The sequence below is a fragment of the Pristiophorus japonicus genome, chromosome 1 (assembly GCF_044704955.1).
Source record: "Pristiophorus japonicus isolate sPriJap1 chromosome 1, sPriJap1.hap1, whole genome shotgun sequence".
Lineage (NCBI taxonomy): Eukaryota > Metazoa > Chordata > Chondrichthyes > Pristiophoridae > Pristiophorus > Pristiophorus japonicus.
This window is the reverse complement of record NC_091977.1, coordinates 670,303-688,906: the sequence shown is the minus strand read 5'-3', so window position 1 is coordinate 688,906 and position 18,604 is coordinate 670,303. Positions and strand designations below refer to the sequence as shown.

At 52.7% G+C, this 18,604-nt stretch overlaps 1 protein-coding gene across 1 annotated transcript in view; it reads right to left on the bottom strand.

Moving 5' to 3' along the window:
- Nucleotides 1-12,713: 12,713 nt before the first annotated feature.
- LOC139273350 (uncharacterized) overlaps nucleotides 12,714-18,604 on the bottom strand; it is a 73,538-nt gene continuing 67,647 nt past the window's right edge. The window contains exons 9-10 of the mRNA XM_070890205.1: nucleotides 14,863-14,906; nucleotides 12,714-14,722 (exon numbers count right to left, since the gene is read on the bottom strand). Of these exons, the coding sequence (XP_070746306.1) occupies nucleotides 14,651-14,722; nucleotides 14,863-14,906 (116 nt within the window). The 3' untranslated portion in view covers nucleotides 12,714-14,650. The remainder of the gene's footprint in view (nucleotides 14,723-14,862; nucleotides 14,907-18,604) is intronic.

The window sequence follows — 18,604 nt, the reverse complement described above, 5'->3', positions numbered from 1 at the left end:
CCTTTATATTCATTCATATTGTCCCTTCCTATCACCTTGTGGTTTACACTTACCCCAGTGCTACTCTGCTCTGTTGCCTCCTGCCTTTGCATTCTTTCTTGGGGTCCTGTTCATCTGAGTGCTCACCCACTCTAACCAGCTCAGAGCCCTATCCTGGGTTCCGAATACTCCTTGCATTGACGCACCGAGCTTTCATGCTTGCCTTTTTAATACACTTTGCCCCTTTAGAATTTTGCTGTACAGTGGCCCTTTTTGTTTTTTGCCTTGGGTTTCTCTGCCCTCCACTTTTACTCATCTCCTTTCTGTCTTATGCTTTTGTCTCCATTTTGTTTCCCTCTGTCTCCCTCCATCGGTTCCCATCCCCCTGCCATATTAGTTTAACTCTCCCCCAACAGCACTAGCAAACACTCCCCCTCGGACATTGGTTCCGGTCCTGCCCAGGTGCAGATCGTCTGGTTTGTACTGGTCCCACCTCCCCCAGAATCGGTTCCAATGGCCCAGGAATTTGAATCCCTCCCTGCTACACCACTGCTCAAGCCACGTATTCATCTGAGCTATCCTGCAATTCCTACTCTGACTAGTACATGGCACTGGTAGCAATCCCGAGATTACTACTTTTGAGGTCCTATGTTTTAATTTAGCTCCTAGCTCCTTAAATTCGTCTCATAGGACCTCATCCCTTTTTTTACCTATATCGTTGGTACCAATGTGCACCATGACAACTGGCTGTTCACCCTCCCTTTTCAGAATGTCCTGCACCCGCTCCGAGTGAACAAGGAGTTGGACTAATTGGTGCAAGAACAAGATTGAATATCAAGGATGTTATCTGGCTATTATGCAGGCCCTGAGCTGGCTCAACAAAAGGTATGCTTCGAACCAGACGTATACAAGATGACCACTCGTTGACCTCGGGCTCAAGGCAGCAATAAAGAACATCCAAAGAGGAACTAATAGAACCATATAACCATATAAGGCGAGTGACACCTGGAAAGAGGGAACAAATGGGTATTTGATCATGCATTGGTAGAACCAATCATGTCACTGTTAAGGTCTGCCCACGAGGACACCCATGTGCTAAACCCTGTATAATTAAGGTGCAATTTGAACAGCTCGATGGTGATCCTCTCTCAGGGGCTGAGAAGTGAGATGCTCCCCCTTCACGTGTTGGAATTAAAGTCATTGAAACTTATCCAAGGAATCCGTCTGTTGGATCCGGGCTTGTTAAGAGAGGACAAGGGCGATTCTCCCCATCAATTGGCGTAGTCGGCAGGATACAGACTCGCTGACCCGAAACGATGTGGCAGCTGTTGGGGTGAGTAAGTTTTAAATACCAGCTACAAGTTAGAGCTGTTACACTGTTTATGGGAAAGGAGGAAATCTGTAGAAAGAAGAAATAAATGAGCCACGGAGAGGATGGAGACCAAGGAATAAGGATGGTTTGGGGTGTGAGTAGGCTCTAACATGGTCAACCGGGGCGCAGTACTAGTGAACAAGTATCGGTCAGGAGACACGATGGAGGTACAAGAGTAGCCCACTGAGGGAAAGGCAGCCCCTTAGCGATCTTGGAAATGGCCGGTGAATGTGACTGGGGACCGAGGGATCTGTCGGGAACATGCTAGCAGATAAAACATGAAATTAATTGAGGGAATGAAGAAAAAGGGATGGCAACCAGATGACCCACCGGAGAGGCAGGCAAAGTGGTGGGAGTGCCAGCCAAGAAATAAAGGGGACCAGGTTCATATGGTAATATTAGCCTGCTATTGGAAAAAAAATAAAGAGATGGAAAGAAAGGATAAGATAATACAGGAACTAAAAGCTAAAATAAAAAAGATGGAAGAGGCAGAAGTAAGCAGCAGGAATGGTAGAAAATGTTCCACAGTAACTGGGCGACCAACAGCGCCACTGACCCACTGCCCCACTGCCCCACAATATATCCCCCACTGAGTGAAGAAATCGAGAATAGTGGGGGACCAGAGTGGGATGAGTTGGCCAATGAGGATCACAAATATAATCCAGACTATGACGATTGGGGACGAGAAGGTGGGCCTCCCCCATACCAGAAGGTACAGGCAGCCCCGATCTGGGTAGAATCTGTACCCAGCTGTCCCAGCGGTACCAGCTGCCGGAGGCAACCCGGGCACACCCACAATACCCGCCGTGGTGCCTCGGATAAAAACCACCTCTGTGTCACTGACACCCGGGGACACATTGAAGTTATTACAAATGTTACCCAAGTTAGAGAGGAGACGAAGTACTGAAGAGTTTTGGCAGAAAATACGGGAAATAAGAATATGCTCAGCCTTCACAACCGCGATGTGGAAGCGTTAGTAAGAGCAAAAATGACTGAAGAAATGTGGCAACAGTTGGGACAACGATACAGGGACGGCACTTGGTGTGCGATGATAACCCCCACTGTTGCCAATCGGAGGCAGAATATCAGGCGTTTAAAGCAGACCTAACTCGGGTAGCAGGGACAATACCCATAAACTGGGGAATAATCATGGGGGGGTCACTCAAAACAAGGGGGAGTCCGCACAGGACTATGCAGAGCGAAAATGGTTGAACTTCCCAGCGTATTCGGGAATACTGAGCCCCACCAGGGATAATCAAGTATTCCTGAAAATATACAAAGACGGGTTGAGTACTGCACACCTCGACGTATTATAAACAGGGCTAGTCACAAGGCCAAACTATGACCACTTGTCCAGATGGGCATCTGAGTTGGATGCTACTCAGAAAAGGAAAGTAGCAGCGACAGAAGCACATGTGGCTGCAGTGGCAGCAGCTGTGGAAGGAACGAGTAAGCCCCCTTGACGTGTTTTAATTGTGGAAAAGAAAGCCACTTTAGTAGAGAGTGCCAGCAGAAAAAAGGGGCTCAAGGGAGGGGTGAACAATCAAGGCCAGAGTGCCAGAACTGTGACAAACTAGGCCACACAGTGAGGATATGCTGGGCTAAGGGGGGAGGGGGAAGGACAGGGACCCGGACAGATTAGAGCAGTCCCAGGTGAAGGACCACCCCTGACCAGGGGAGAAGTGGTAGTGAGGATATGCTGGGCTAAGGGGGGAGGGGGGGGAACAGGGACCAGGACAGATTAGAGCAGTCCCAGGTGAAGGACCACCTCTGACCAGGGGAGAAGTGGTAGTGAGCACATGCTGGGCTAAGGGGGGAGGGGGAAGGACAGGGACCCGGACAGATTAGAGCAGTCCCAGGTGAAGGACCACCTCTGACCAGGGGAGAAGTGGTAGTGAGGATATGCTGGGCTAAGGGGGGAGGGAGAAGGACAGGGACCAGGACAGATTAGAGCAGTCCCAGGTGAAGGACCACCCCTGACCAGGGGAGAAGTGGTAGTGAGGATATGCTGGGCTAAGGGGGAAGGAGGAAGGAGAGGGACCAGGACAGATTAGAGCAATCCCAGGTGAAGGACCACCTCTGACCAGGGGAGAAGTGGTAGTGAGCACATGCTGGGCTAAGGGGGGAGGGGGAAGGACAGGGACCAGGACAGATTAGAGCAGTCCCAGGTGAAGGACCACCTCTGACCAGGGGAGAAGTGGTAGTGAGCACATGCTGGGCTAAGGGGGGAGGGGGAAGGACAGGGACCAGGACAGATTAGAGCAATCCCAGGTGAAGGACCACCTCTGACCAGGGGAGAAGTGGTAGTGAGCACATGCTGGGCTAAGGGGGGAGGGGGAAGGACAGGGACCAGGACAGATTAGAGCAGTCCCAGGTGAAGGACCACCTCTGACCAGGGGAGAAGTGGCAGTGAGGATATGCTGGGCTAAGGGGGGAGGGGGAAGGACAGGGACCCGGACAGATTAGAGCAATCCCAGGTGAAGGACCACCTCTGACCAGGGGAGAAGTGGTAGTGAGCACATGCTGGGCTAAGGGGAGAGGGGGAAGGACAGGGACCAGGACAGATTAGAGCAATCCCAGGTGAAGGACCACCTCTGACCAGGGGAGAAGTGGTAGTGAGCACATGCTGGGCTAAGGGGGAAGGGGGAAGGACAGGGACCAGGACAGATTAGAGCAGTCCCAGGTGAAGGACCACCCCTGACCAGGGGAGAAATGGTAATGAGCACATGCTGGGCTAAGGGGGGAGGGGGAAGGACAGGGACCCGGACAGATTAGAGCAGTCCCAGGTGAAGGACCACCTCTGACCAGGGGAGAAGTGGTAGTGCTCCTTAGAGAAGCTCAGCGGCCTTCGCGGCCAACCCCCCCACAAGAGACGCTTTCTAACGAGTACATCACAAGTGTGCTACGGTTGGCAGCCACCCAATAGGGGTTACCGGCCCCCAGTGAAGATGTGGGATCACAAAGAGAGGACGCAAGAATGTTTGTTAGCGCAGTGTTAGAGGATCGGCAGTGCGAGATGCTGATAGACACAGGAGCATCAATATCCATAACTAATCGAGACTTACCCCTTACCAAGGAAACGATCAGCATACAAGGAGTGGGAGGAGGTAACAGAAAGGCAACTTTAAGAGAAATTGTACTATTGGAAGTGTTATATATGCAGACTCTCTGTGTAGTCACTGTATAGTTGCATAAGATGGGGACTTGTTATCTGATGTACTTTCAATAAGGTTTACACTGTGTATATACTATGCTGGCACCACTAGAGGGTGCAACTGGTGGGGACCGGGGTTTCCTGCCCCTGTGGCAGAGACTGTCCACCAGAGGGCATTGTGGTGGGAAACCTGAGGGTCACCTGTACAGGTGTGCAGGGCACAGTATAAAAGGCTGCCCACCAAGCTTGTGCCTCACTCTAGAGTTACAAATAAAGGACCAAGGTCACTACAGTTTGAGTACAACACATTGCCTCGTGGAGTCATTCACAGACATAACAACTGGCGATGAGAATACAGAATTTCACGCAATTATGGCTACCTTTGACACACTAAAAGACTTTGTAGAGGGTGATGATTGGGATGCCTTCACGGAAAGCCTCAAGCAATATTTCATGGCAAACGACCTGGCAGGGGAGATGGACACATTGGCGGAGAAGCGCAAGGCTATACTGCTGCCCAGTTGTGGGCCCGAGGTCTACCGCCTCATCAGGGACTTGCTGGCACACACGAAGGCCAAGGATAAGACATACAATGAGCTGATTGAACTAATTCGTGACCAGCTAAAACCAAAACAGAGCATCCTCACGGCCAGGCACAGATTCTACACTCACCGCAGACCTGAGGGCCAGGAGATTGCAAAATAAGCTGCCTACCTCAGGAGATTTGCGGCACCGTGTGATTTTGGCACGCACCTCAAGCATTGCGAGACATCTTCGTTATAGGAATTGGCCACGAGGGCCTCCTTCACAAGCTATTATCTGTCGACACCACAGTCAACCTGCAGAAGGCCATCAGCATCAGTCAGGCATTCATGACCCCGACCTGCAGCACCAAGCAAATTATTCATCTTGTGGGTCTCAAACCCGGCAAGTACTGTACACAGAATGGTGCCTTTCACAGGCAAGTCTGTAGAACGCAGCTCTGCCCAGGGCAGAGAGCACAGACCTCAGGGTTCCAGAACTCAGAGTCTGCCGAGGGGTGCTAATCGAGTAGCACCATGCTGGCATTGTGGAGGAAAGCATAGGGCTCACCAGTGTCGGTTTGCTGAGTATATCGGCAAAGCCTGTAACATGAAGGGCCACCTCCAGCGTATGTATAAAAGAAATACGACTCATCGTCTAGCTGAGGAGTCGGTAGATGACTTTGAATCCAGTGGGGAGTCTGATGATTTGGCCAGAGAGGCAGCTCAGCCCCAAGAAGAAGTGTATGGAATGTATACCCGCACCACCGATTGTCCTCCAGTGAAGATGGAAGTCGAGATAAACGGCATTCTATTCTTCATGGAAGTGGACACGGGAGCGAGCCAGTCAGTGATGAGCCAGGATGCCTTTGAGAGGCTATGGATTGAAAAATGACCCGAGCTGGTTCCAGTACAGGAAAAGTTGCGCACCTACACCAAGGAGCTGATCCCAGTCCTTGGTAGTGCGGATGTAAGTGTAATCCATAATGGCGTGGTGCACAAGTGACCTCTGTGGATTGTTGCAGGTGATGGTCCAACGTTACTCAGAAGAAGGTGGATGGGGAAGATCCAGTGGAAATGGGAAGACCTCTTCACTCCAGCAATCGATGTCCCCCGTGCTGAGAGGCAGAGCAAAACCTCACCTTCACTTGGGCCAGGCACCAGAGAACAGACCAGTGCAGCACCTGAGGCACAGACCGTCCATCACGGCTGCGTGGACCGACCTAAAAGTACCTTCCCAGCTCCAGTGGCAGGACTCCTGGGGGGGAAGATCGAATTCACAGGCACTCTTCCAGCTTTTGTGGCAGAATCGCGGGAGAGAAGGATCAAGGCAGTCGACCTCGAGGACAGAGGCAAGATGGCGTCCCTGCTGCAGTGAGGGGCAGCGTGGCTGAAAAAAAAGATGTCCACGGCCAGACCACGAGGTGCAACGCTGAGGGACCAACACGTGGTGTCCAACAAAGGATCTGATTGGGGTAAAGCCAGCAGGGTTCTCTTAAAGGAAACCTGCAACCAACTGAACTTAAAGAGACATTGTATGCATGGCAATCAATGCATCGGTACCATTACTAATATAAAGAACTAAATGTTGTTGTGAGATGTCGGGAACAGAGTGTCCCCGAAAGTAGCAAGCAAGCGAATGCAGGAGGGTAAAGGCACTGATCCTGATACCCTGCCCCAGGTGTCCCCACAAGTTATAGGTCAGTGACCTCAGGAGGGTGAAGGCACTGACCCTGATACCCTGCCCCAGGTCTATCCCACAAGTTATAGGTCAGTGACCTCAGGAGGGTGAAGGCACTGACCCTGATACCCTGCCCCAGGTGTCCCCACAAGTTATAGGTCAGTGACCTCAGGAGGGTGAAGGCACTGATCCTGATACCCTGCCCCAGGTGTCCCCACAAGTTATAGGTCAGTGACCTCAGGAGGGTGAAGACACTGATCCTGATACCCTGCCCCAGGTGTCCCCACAAGTTATAGGTCTGTGACCTCAGGAGGGTAAAGACACTGATCCTGATACCCTGCCCCAGGTCTATCCCACAAGTTATAGGTCAGTGACCTCAGGAGGGTGAAGACACTGACCCTGATGCCCTGCCCCAGGTCTATCCCACAAGTTATAGGTCAGTGACCTCAGGAGGGTGAAGGCACTGACCCTGATACCCTGCCCCAGGTGTCCCCACAAGTTATAGGTCAGTGACCTCAGGAGGGTGAAGACACTGACCCTGATGCCCTGCCCCAGGTCTATCCCACAAGTTATAGGTCAGTGACCTCAGGAGGGTGAAGACACTGACCCTGATACCCTGCCCCAGGTCTATCCCACAAGTTATAGGTCAGTGACCTCAGGAGGGTGAAGGCACTGACCCTGATGCCCTGCCCCAGGTGTCCCCACAAGTTATAAGTCAGCGACCTCAGGAGGGTGAAGGCACTGACCCTGATGCCCTGCCCCAGGTGTCCCCACAAGTTATAGGTCAGTGACCTCAGGAGGGTGAAGGCACTGACCCTGATACCCTGCCCCAGGTCTATCCCACAAGTTATAGGTCAGTGACCTCAGGAGGGTGAAGACACTGACCCTGATACCCTGCCCCAGGTCTATCCCACAAGTTATAGGTCAGTGACCTCAGGAGGGTGAAGGCACTGATCCTGATACCCTGCCCCAGGTCTATCCCACAAGTTATAGGTCAGTGACCTCAGGAGGGTGAAGGCACTGATCCTGATACCCTGCCCCAGGTGTCCCCACAAGTTATAGGCCAGTGACCTCAGGAGGGTGAAGGCACTGACCCTGATGCCCTGCCCCAGGTGTCCCCACAAGTTATAGGTCAGTGACCTCAGGAGGGTGAAGGCACTGACCCTGATACCCTGCCCCAAGCCGATCCCATGCTGCAGGCATCCAATGGCATCATTCGCCAGGGGCCCAGAAACGGAAATGGCACCAGTACGCGCAGTCGGCTGCCATTGCCCACCCCCCGGGTGGAGATGGTGCAGCCCCCAGACACAGTCACTACCTCGGCCATGTCCAGGAGTGAAAGGTCAGATCCAGCGAGTTCCCCAAACGGGACCTGGAACAGCCAGGTTCCCAACACCGTTAGAGAGCAGGCAGAAGATTCTGCAGCACCTCAAAGGAGGACAGGGAGGCCACACACATCTGTGGCTCTGCCCACCACTAGGCAACGGTAAAGGCCCTGAGTCCTGGCTAGGTGAGAGAACCAAGCCCCCCCGCTAGCAGGGGGCACAGTGTCACTATCAGACGACTAGGACCCTGTCCGGTTGCTCTAGAACCTGCGTCCTCATATACCTGTACATACCTCAGTACTGACCATGACTGAACCATGAACGCAATCTACCCAATCCTGGCGCACGACCACAAAACGTAACAAATGTAAGTCACTGAACCAAGGTGTCACAATACAAACTGTTTCTTTTTCTCCCTTTCTTTGTACTTGCACTGTGTCTGATCCTGTATGTTAATGTAACGGGCCAGCTGCATGATCTCGCTGTGGGGGGGGAATGGATATATATAGCCAGGGACACACACACATGTGGATCACACCCAGAACCCACTGGAACCTCCACAGCATCATCGAACCATCCAAACTGGTCATCACTAACCCATCATCACAGGCAGTCCCTCGAAACGAGGATGACTTGCTTCCACGCCAAAAAAGGGATGAGTTCACAGGTGTTTCAATGAAGGACCTAATATTCCCGATCCCGAACTACATCCTGAAGGGTGGAAGATGCCTGTACGTGGATTTTTTTAACGTGGGGTGTCCGTTGCACACCAGCCACCACACGGGCTTGACAGAGTGAGGTCTTGGTCCAGTGGCAAGGATTAACCAGGGCGACTGGAGACCTGCTCTGCTGCACGGGCCTAGTGCACACATATCGCAGTGTGGGCTGGTCCGTGCTGCCCCTGGGCTCTCGCCTCTTCTGGCCCTGAACTCGCGCCTCTCCTGGGCCCCGATCACGTTGCTCCACGCTCTCTCGCCGCTCCTTCGCCCCGACCTTGCTGCTCCTGATGTACCTGCCCACGCTGCAATCACCGACCTGGACCTTGATGATGTCCCTCTTCACTGCCGTCACCCTCCTGCACCAGCTCGTGCTGTACCTTGACAGCAGTAATCTGTGTCGACACTCCTGCGTCCCCGCGGCGGCTTCCAACACATCCAAGATGGCAGCGGCCGGGCTCCCGCGGCAGCTGTTGGGCACCGAGCGCCCCCCCCACCCCCTGCCCGCCGATTGCCTCAGACATCCACACCTCGCGACACCGGCAGCAACAACGGCAGGCCTGAGTCCCCGTTCTACGTTACAGTCCGGACCACGGATCCTGCTCCGGCTCAAACCAGCCCACTCCAGGCCCGCTGGGACAGCGCTGGGAACTGGCCGGACACCCACTACCCAACGTTGTGGCAAAAGGACTTGGGGTTAACAGGGAGAGAGCCAAGCCAAAGCACAGCCAAGGTGCAAGGGCTATTGGCACTTAAGTCTGGGGAGAGCTCAACCAGAGCATATAGTGCAAAGGTAATTGCACAAAGGACTTGGGGGAGAGTGATGTTATATATGCAGACTATAGATATACTCTCTGTGTAGTCACTGTATAGTTGCATAAGTTGGAGGCTTGTTTACCTGATATATTGACAATAAGGTTTACACTGTGTCTATACTATGCTGGCACCACTAGAGGGTGCAACTGGTGGAGACCAGGGTTTCCTGCCCTGGTGGCAGGGGCTGTATAAAAGGCTGCCCACAATGCATGTGCCTCACTCTGGAGTTACGGATAAAGGACCAAGGTCACTACAGTTTGAGTACAACACATTGCCTCGTGGAGTCATTCATAAGCACATCACAGACATAACAGAACAGTAGGATGTGTGTTGAGTGTCACACCGCTGACACTGGACTCCGAAATGACTGCTGCCTCACAAGGAAAGGGAGGATGGTATGTGAGCACCACGGCGATCAACATGACGGTGGGGAGAATTACCCGCTGCCTATCACGATCATCGACTTCTGTTTTGTGCCAAAAGAAGTCATCGATATTCAGGGATATATCATATCCCTGATTGAAAGGAAAGTCCGTCAATGGGACGGCGGTGGACACTATCAAAACAGGGTATAAAGGTTTCGAGGAACCACAAGGACAACATGTACCCAGACAACATATGCCATTGGGCCCACCAATTCCCTCTCCCATTCAATGAGATCATGGCTGGTCTTCTGCCTCAACTCCACTTGCCTGCTCTATCCCCATATCCCTTGATTCCCTTAATAGCCACAACTCTATTGATCTCGGTCTTGAATATACTCAACGACTGAGCCTCCACAGCCCTCTGGGGTAGAGAATTCCAAAGATTCACCATCCTCTGAGTGAACATTTCTCCTCAATGCTTCATGTTTTCATTACTGATGCTTTGCTTTTGGATGGATAGTCCACTTAAAGTCTCTCTTAACTTTGCATAATTCTACAAAAAAAAGTGTTGTTTTAATTGAGCTGGTGCAGAATTTGGGATACTCAAAGCCATGACCGATTGGCCTGTGCTTTCGACTCTGTGCTCACAGCCTCTGACTTTCTTACTATTAAAGTGAAAACACACAACAGAAATCACAGATTGGCGAATGCAAAAGCAGAAAAAGTCGTCCAATATCGCCACCGATTCGATATAGAGGGCAGTGACCTATATTAGCAGCAGAGTTATTGTGGTCCACATTTGTTGCTCAGCAAACATCACTAAAACAGGTTGGGGGTACAATTGGACGAGGGCAGGAATGTAAATTAGTCGATATCACATCGTTCATCTGGGATACTCTCCGCCCGATAGTCAGTTCTGCAGAGAGATCATCGACCTGAAACATTATCTGTTTCTCTCTTCACAGACGCTGCCTGACCCGCTGAGTATTTCCAGCATTGTTTGTATTCCCAATTTCCAGCCTCCGTGGTATTTTTTCAGTTCCATTGACTTCAATACAACAATCGGGCGTGTTGTATAACAGTCGGCAAACACCATTCTGCCCCTTGTGTGTCCTCGGCCATGTCCACTTTCTCCCCCATTGTTTGCTGGCTGTGGGCCCATTAACGGCCTCTTTCCCTCAGTTCACAAAGTGCTTCATTGACGATCGAAATAACCTGAAGATATGACAGTTCTTTAAAAGGACCAGCTCTTTCTATCGGTGTGTGATGTAAAAGATTCAGTTCACACAAGCGGCCTGTACCCAGGGTCAGATTTACTGCACCTGTAAAGTTTATTGAAGTCACTATTACTCTCATATATTTACAATATCTGAAACTCTGGAGAAATTATGTTTGGCTTAAAAGGTAGAATTACAGTTGGCTTCAAACTATCAGGCAATGCACCAAATAAAGACTTGATCAAATCGTAACTTTCTGGGAATGTTCCTCTCGAAAATAAGGGGGTGACATTAACCCCCTGTCCAGCAGCTACTGGGCAATGTCATTAAAATTGCCCCTCAGACCGTCGTGTTGTGTTGTCGCTCCAATCCCACATGCTCCCACCTTAACTGGGCTGTTTCTTAGGTAACGCCCAGGTACCTGGAGTGGGAGTTGTCTCACTATTTGCAAATCAAGAGCCTGCCGTTAGGACATGACGGCATTTTAACTGGTAACTGATTGCAGCAACTCCACTCAGTAAACCTTCTTGGGGAAGAAGCGAAAGCCTCAAATTAATCAATTTTAACTTATCTTTAGGAGTCAGGTCTAGGCCTCTGATGTCCTGGGCTCTGCCGTTCGAACCCGTTATACCCCACGGAACCCCTGCCATCCCTCCCTTGCAACTTTGTTCAGTGCCAGTGGGTTGCCTCTAGGCCACACAATCTTCACCTGCTGGGGGGCAGCCCCTCCCCCATTGCTGGGGGGCAGCCCCTCCCCCATTGCCGGAGGGCAGCCCCTCCCCCATTGCCGGGGGGCAGCCCCTCCCCCATTGCCAGGGGGCAGCCCCTCCCCCATTGCCGGGGGGCAGCCCCTCCCCCATTGCCGGAGGGCAGCCCCTCCCCCATTGCCGGAGGGCAGCCCCTCCCCCATTGCTGGGGGGGCAGCTGGCTGGTGAGATGTAAATGAGGCCCAGAGGTTAAAATTGCCCGAGTGTGGGCAGTGGTAGGGGAAGTGTTTGAGGCATGGGGAGGGGTAGGCGCTAAGGAGGGGGTTGAGGTGTGGGGGAGGGGTGAGCGTGGGTGAGGGGTTTGAGGTGGGGAGTGGGGGAGGGGTTTTTGGTATGGGGGTGGGGTGTGTGTGGGGGGGAGGTTGAAGTGTGAGGGACGGGTTTGAGCTGTGGGGGTGGGATTTGAGCTGTGGGGATGGGGTTTGAGCTGTGGGAGTGGGGTTTGAGGTATGGGGGAGGGGTTTGAGATGTGGGGGAGGGGTTTGAGGTATGGGGAGCGGTTTAAGATGTGGGGGAAGGGGTTGAGGTATGGGAGAGGGGTTTGAGGTGTGGGGAGGGTTTTGAGATGTGGGGGAGGGGGTTGAGATATGGGAGAGGGGTTTGAGGTGTGGGGGAGGGGGTTGAGGTATGGGAGAGGGGTTTGAGGTGTGGGAGAGGGGGTTGAGGTATGGGAGAGGGGTTTGAGGTGTGGGGGAGGGGTTTGAGGTATGGGAGAGGGGTTTGAGGTGTGGGAGAGGGGGTTGAGGTATGGGAGAGGGGTTTGAGGTGTGGGGAGGGTTTTGAGATGTGGGGGAGGGGGTTGAGGTATGGGAGAGGGGTTTGAGGTGTGGGAGAGGGGTTTGAGGTGTGGGGAGGGTTTTGAGATGTGGGGGAGGGGGTTGAGGTGTGGGAGAGGAGTTTGAGGTGTGGGGGAGGGGGTTGAGGTATGGGAGAGGGGTTTGAGGTGTGGGAGAGGGGGTTGAGGTATGGAAGAGGGGTTTGAGGTGTGGGGGAGGGGGTTGAGATATGGGAGAGGGGTTTGAGGTGTGGGGGAGGGGGTTGAGGTATGGGAGAGGGGTTTGAGGTGTGGGAGAGGGGGTTGAGGTATGGGAGAGGGGTTTGAGGTGTGGGGGAGGGTTTTGAGGCTCGCCCCGCCTGTTAGAAACATGCTTCAAGTTAAAATTAACCAGAGTCACATGTCTACAACACTTGTGTTTCCCTTGGGTAAATTGTTAAATCATTCACTGGTTTTTTCGCATTAAAGGAGATGTTGTTAAAGTTGTGACTGGCCTGTGTCTCACTTCACTTTCACTCCAACTCCTTATCCTCACAGCTCATCGGCCATTATTTACAGCGGCCATCTATTTTGGGGCTGAGTCAGTTTACACCAGCCTGCGAGAATAACATGTACATGGTACAGACCTGGATTGTGGGAACACAGTCTTATCAGAAGTAGGAATCATTCTTCAGGCATTGATGGAAAATCTTGATTTCACTTCAACCAAAGTCTTGCATGGACCAGATGGATCTCCCTTTGCAACATTTCTTGTCTTGCTATATTAACCATACTGTTGTAGTCAATGCTTCTCTGAGCTTTTCTCCTTGTTCCTCCTAAGGTACAGATTTGTCATCTGACTCATTCTGCCTCTTACCCACATCCTCAACGTGTTGAAGTCAAGATATAAATACACTGCCATTGACTAAAAGCTAAGCAACAGCTTCAAAAGAAAGTTGCCAAACAATCAGAAAGACCAACAACTCCCAAGCCACCCTGAATGTGAGTGTACAATGTGTGTGGTCATTTATGCTGCAAAGTGCACCCAAAATTATTACTCATCGTGAACGAGAAAAGTCAGAAGTTTATGAAAGTTTTAGGAGAGCACCAGTTTCGAAGGCACAAGATTTAATTTTTTGACCATTTTTCAGAATTTTAAATTCTAGAGTGAAAATGGGCATTGATTTTATTTACATTAAAAATGGAGCAATCTGAGGATCATCTTGAATAAAACCTACCCTTGTCTGTAGGGGCCGGCACCCCGAGAGTGGGAAGCTGCCCCTCTGTACTGCCAGCCACCCTGTGGGGCCACAGGCCCTCGGGACAGGGTCAACGCTGGGCCATGCTGACAATGGGAAATCCCATCCCCTGCACTTCCATCAGGGGCAGGAGCCTCCAGCAATTTCAGGCCCCGTATAAAAGTAATTCTACATAAAAAGTTGATTTTTAATTTTGAGTTTTTAGTCGGGTGTGGTGAAAAATGGCCGCATTAGATGGAACTGACACTAGTAAATAAGGATAACAGCAGTCGATGCATTGTTGAGTGAACTAATTCAATGCTGGTGGCTGTTAATGGGATGAATTTATCCAAATTAACCCAGTCGGGAACAGAAAAATTTGAGCTTAATCAATACATTGCGCAGTTGAATCATCATTGTTGGTTATTACACTTCTGAGATATTAATTGAGTGGGCAACAAAATTACGTGCAACATCCAATTAATTTCCATAATGTAGCCGATGTTTGTGTTTACATAGCGTCTGCAGAAGCGTTGTTGAAGCAATGTTAAAAGAACCATTTCTATTGCAAGTTATCATTCATAAGTTATGTTCATGTTTGAAAAGCGTGCTGCAATGATTGTGATAAATCAGAGCAGATACCAGGAAGAAAGCTCCATATCTGTTCTCAGGTAAAAATATAAATTCCCAAAATGTTATGTTCCACATATCGAACTCCAAGCTCTTCCTCTCTGTCCTGTGCAACTCATGTATAGTCTGCTTGTGCTATTTGTGCATAGATGACAGATGAACCATCTTCCTTTGAAGGAGCCAGGTTCTGCAAGAGAGAAATTAACCATTTATAATAATGTGATCTATTATTGCATCTCTTAACATCAGATAACAACTTTACAAATTTGTTGCCGTTATTAATATTGTAGGTTGTGTGATTTCACCAATAGGGATTGATATACTTACAGGATCTGAAGATTGTTTATTGCACTGCGTACCGTGTCTGGACCCTGTGATAATTGCAAATATCACAATTAAAGGATGACATTGATCGATTGCTCTAACAATAAAACCTGACTAACGGTAAACCAATGGCCCGGAAATCCCGGACTCCCTGAGTCCGTACGGAGCGTCTACGCAATACGCAATGCGCTGAGACCGGCTTTTCCGATCTGTCAAGTTTCTTGCTTGACAGATCTCGCACATCTCGGGAGCGAGGATATTTGTACGGGCAGGATTGTGGGATTTACCCATATCTTGCCCGGCAAATATCCTCAAAACTCTCGCGCCTGATAAAACCAGGTGCATAGCCCACTGTTACAGGCATAAGAGTTTTAAAACACACAAACACATTGTAAAATAACATTTTAAAAATACGTATTATTGTTAAAACCCTCCCCACTACAGTAAGTTTATTTTAAACTATAATTTTAAAAACTTTTTTGAAAATTGGAAAAATATTTTTAAAATACATAAATAATTTGAAATTAAATCAATAAAAATATGTTTTTAATATTTTATAATAATAACTTTTATTATTGCATATTAGTGTTTTGGGGAGGGTTCTCATTCATAATAATGGGAATATACTTTACCTGATTGGCTGCCCAGAGCCATGTGACTCCAGCTCCTGGCCTGCGCACGTCCCGATGTGAGCACGCTCCGTTGCGCAAAAAGAGGAGACCTCAAGTCCGGGATCTCTGGCGGGCATTCGACCAAAAGGTAAGTGCGCATCTTCTGTCCTATTGGTAGCCGAACGCCCACGGGAAGAAGAAACCGGGAATTCTGGGCCAACTTACTGCATTTCACTGGGACAGCCAATGATCAGCAAGACAGTGATTGACAGTGAACCCAGTTGTCCTCTGTATGACTCAGATCCACACTGAGCCCTGCATTTACACAGTGAGCCACAGGGGTGGTCATTAATGAACAAAGCTCCTTCTGTGATTGTTGGGAGATTACATGACCCACTGCTATCTCGGTCCGGTGCTGTCCCAGGTAAGGGCAGACCAGGCACTCTGGACATTCTGCATTTCTGGGTCATTGGAAGTCGTCAGGGTTGGTTGTGAGGCGCTGGCTGAATAGGGCTTTCTTCGCAGGATCTTTGAGTGCTCCAGCGTTGATTTTGCTACGGCATTGTTTCTGTTGCTGCCGCTGTTTTGGGGCTACATTGATGGAAATGACTGAGCGGATTAGACGGTGGTCCGTCCAGCAGCTGTCAGCTCCTGTCATGGCGCGGGTGATGCGCACATCCTTGCGATCCCTCGCTAAGACGATGATGTAGTCGAGCAGATGCCAGTGCTTGGAGCGAGGGTGTTGTCAGGAGGCCTTGTACTTGTCTCTCTGACCGAACAGGGTGTTGGTAATGACAAGACCATGCTTTGACCATTTCGCCAGGTGGAGGGTACCGCTGGAGTTGGTTTTCCCTACCCCTTCTCTCCCGATCACTCCTCCCCAGAGGTCTGTGTCCTTTCCGACCCTGGTGTGAAATTCGGCGAGAAAGATCAGCTTGTCGCCCGGTGGGACTTGGGACAGGGATTGTTCGAGGCTGGACGAGAATTCCTCTTTGGTCTTGTCTGTAGCTTCCAGTGTTGGGGCGAACACACTGATGACATAGCGCACTGGTTCCGGGCTAGGGTGAGCCGAAGGGTCATGAGACGTTCACTAATCCCGCAGGGGGAGTCTCTGAGACGGCCCATCAGCTCGTTTTTTATGATGAAGCCAACCCCATGGAGGCGGTGATCTTCTTCTGGCTTCCCTTTCCAGAAGAAGGTGTAGCCACCACCTTGTTCTTTGAGTTAGCCTTCCCCTGCCCACTGAGTCTCGCTAAGGGCAGCGATGTCTATGTCGAAGCGTTTGAGTTCCTGGGCAACGATAGCAGTACGGCATTCAGGTCTGTCGCTGTTGGGGTTGTCTATGAGGTCCTGACATTCCAGGTCCCAAACTTCATTTTAACACCAGCCACCACACTGGCCGACCCGGCTCCTGGGCCCGACCTCACTCCTGGGCCCTGACCTCACTCCTCGGCCCCGACCTCTCTCCTGGGCCCTGACCTCACTCCTGGGCCCTGACCTCACTCCTGGGCCCTGACCTCACTCCTGGGCCCTGACCTCGCTCCTGGGCCCGACCTCACTCCTGGGCCCTGACCTCACTCCTGGGCCCCGACCTCACTCCTGGGCCCCGACCCGGCTCCTGGGCCCCGACCTCACTCCTGGGCCCCGACCTCACTCCTGGGCCCTGACCTCACTCCTGGGCCCCGACCTCGCTCCTGGGCCCCGACCTCACTCCTGGGCCCCGACCGTACTCCTGGGCCCTGACCTCACTCCTGGGCCCGACCTCGCTCCTGGGCCCCGACCTTACTCCTGGGCCCCGACCTCACCCCTCCCGACCCCGCTCCTGGGCTCCGACCCCACTCCTGGGCCCGACCTCACTCCTGGGCCCCGACCTCACTCCTGGGCCCTGACCTCACTCCTGGGCCCTGACCTCACTCCTGGGCTCCGACCTCACTCCTGGGCCCTGACCTCACTCCTGGGCCCTGACCTCACTCCTGGGCCCTGACCTCACTCCTGGGCTCCGACCTCACTCCTGGGCCCTGACCTCACTCCTGGGCCCTGACCTCACTCCTGGGCTCCGACCTCACTCCTGGGCCCTGACCTCACTCCTGGGCCCCGACCTCACCCCTCCCGACCCCGCTCCTGGGCCCCGACCCCACTCCTGGGCCCGACCTCACTCCTGGGCCCTGACCTCACTCCTGGGCCCTGACCTCACTCCTGGGCTCCGACCTCACTCCTGGGCCCCGACCTCACTCCTGGGCCCGACCTCACTCCTGGGCCACGACCTCACTCCTGGGCCCCGACCTCACCCCTCCCGACATGGCTCCTGGTCCCCGACCTCACTCCTGGGCCCCGACCTCACTCCTGGGCCCTGACCTCACTCCTGGGCCCCGACCTCACTCCTGGGCCCCGACCTCACCCCTCCCGACCCCGCTCCTGGGCCCCGACCTCACTCCTCGGCCCCGACCTCACTCCTGAGCCCCGACCTCACTCCTGGGCCCCGACCTCACTCCTGGGCCACGACCTCTCTCCTAGGCCCCGACCTCACTCCTGGGCCCTGACCTCACTCCTGGGCCCTGACCTCACTCCTGGGCCCCGACCTCACCCCTCCCGACCCCGTTCCTGGGCCCCGACCCCACTCCTGGCCCCTGACCTCACTCCTGGGCCCTAACCTCACTCCTGGGCCCTGAGCTCACTCCTGGGCCCTGACCTCACTCCTGGGCCCCGACCTCACTCCTGGGCCCCGACCTCACACCTGGGCCCTGACCTCACTCCTGGGCCCCGACCTCACTCCTGAGCACCGACCTCACTCCTGGGCCCTGACCTCACTCCTGAGCCCCGACCTCACTCCTGGGCCCCGACCTCACTCCTGGGCCCCGACCTCACTCCTGGGCCCCGACCTCACTCCTGGGCCCCGACCCCACTCATGGGCCCCGATCTCACTCCTGGGCCCTGACCTCACTCCTGGGCCCTGACCTCGCTCCTGGGCCCTGACCTCACTCCTGGGCCCCGACCTCACCCCTCCCGACCCCGCTCCTGGGCCCCGACCCCACTCCTGGGCCCTGACCTCACTCCTGGGCCCTGACCTCACTCCTGGGCCCTGACCTCACTCCTGGGCTCCGACCTCACTCCTGGGCCCTGACCTCACTCCTGGG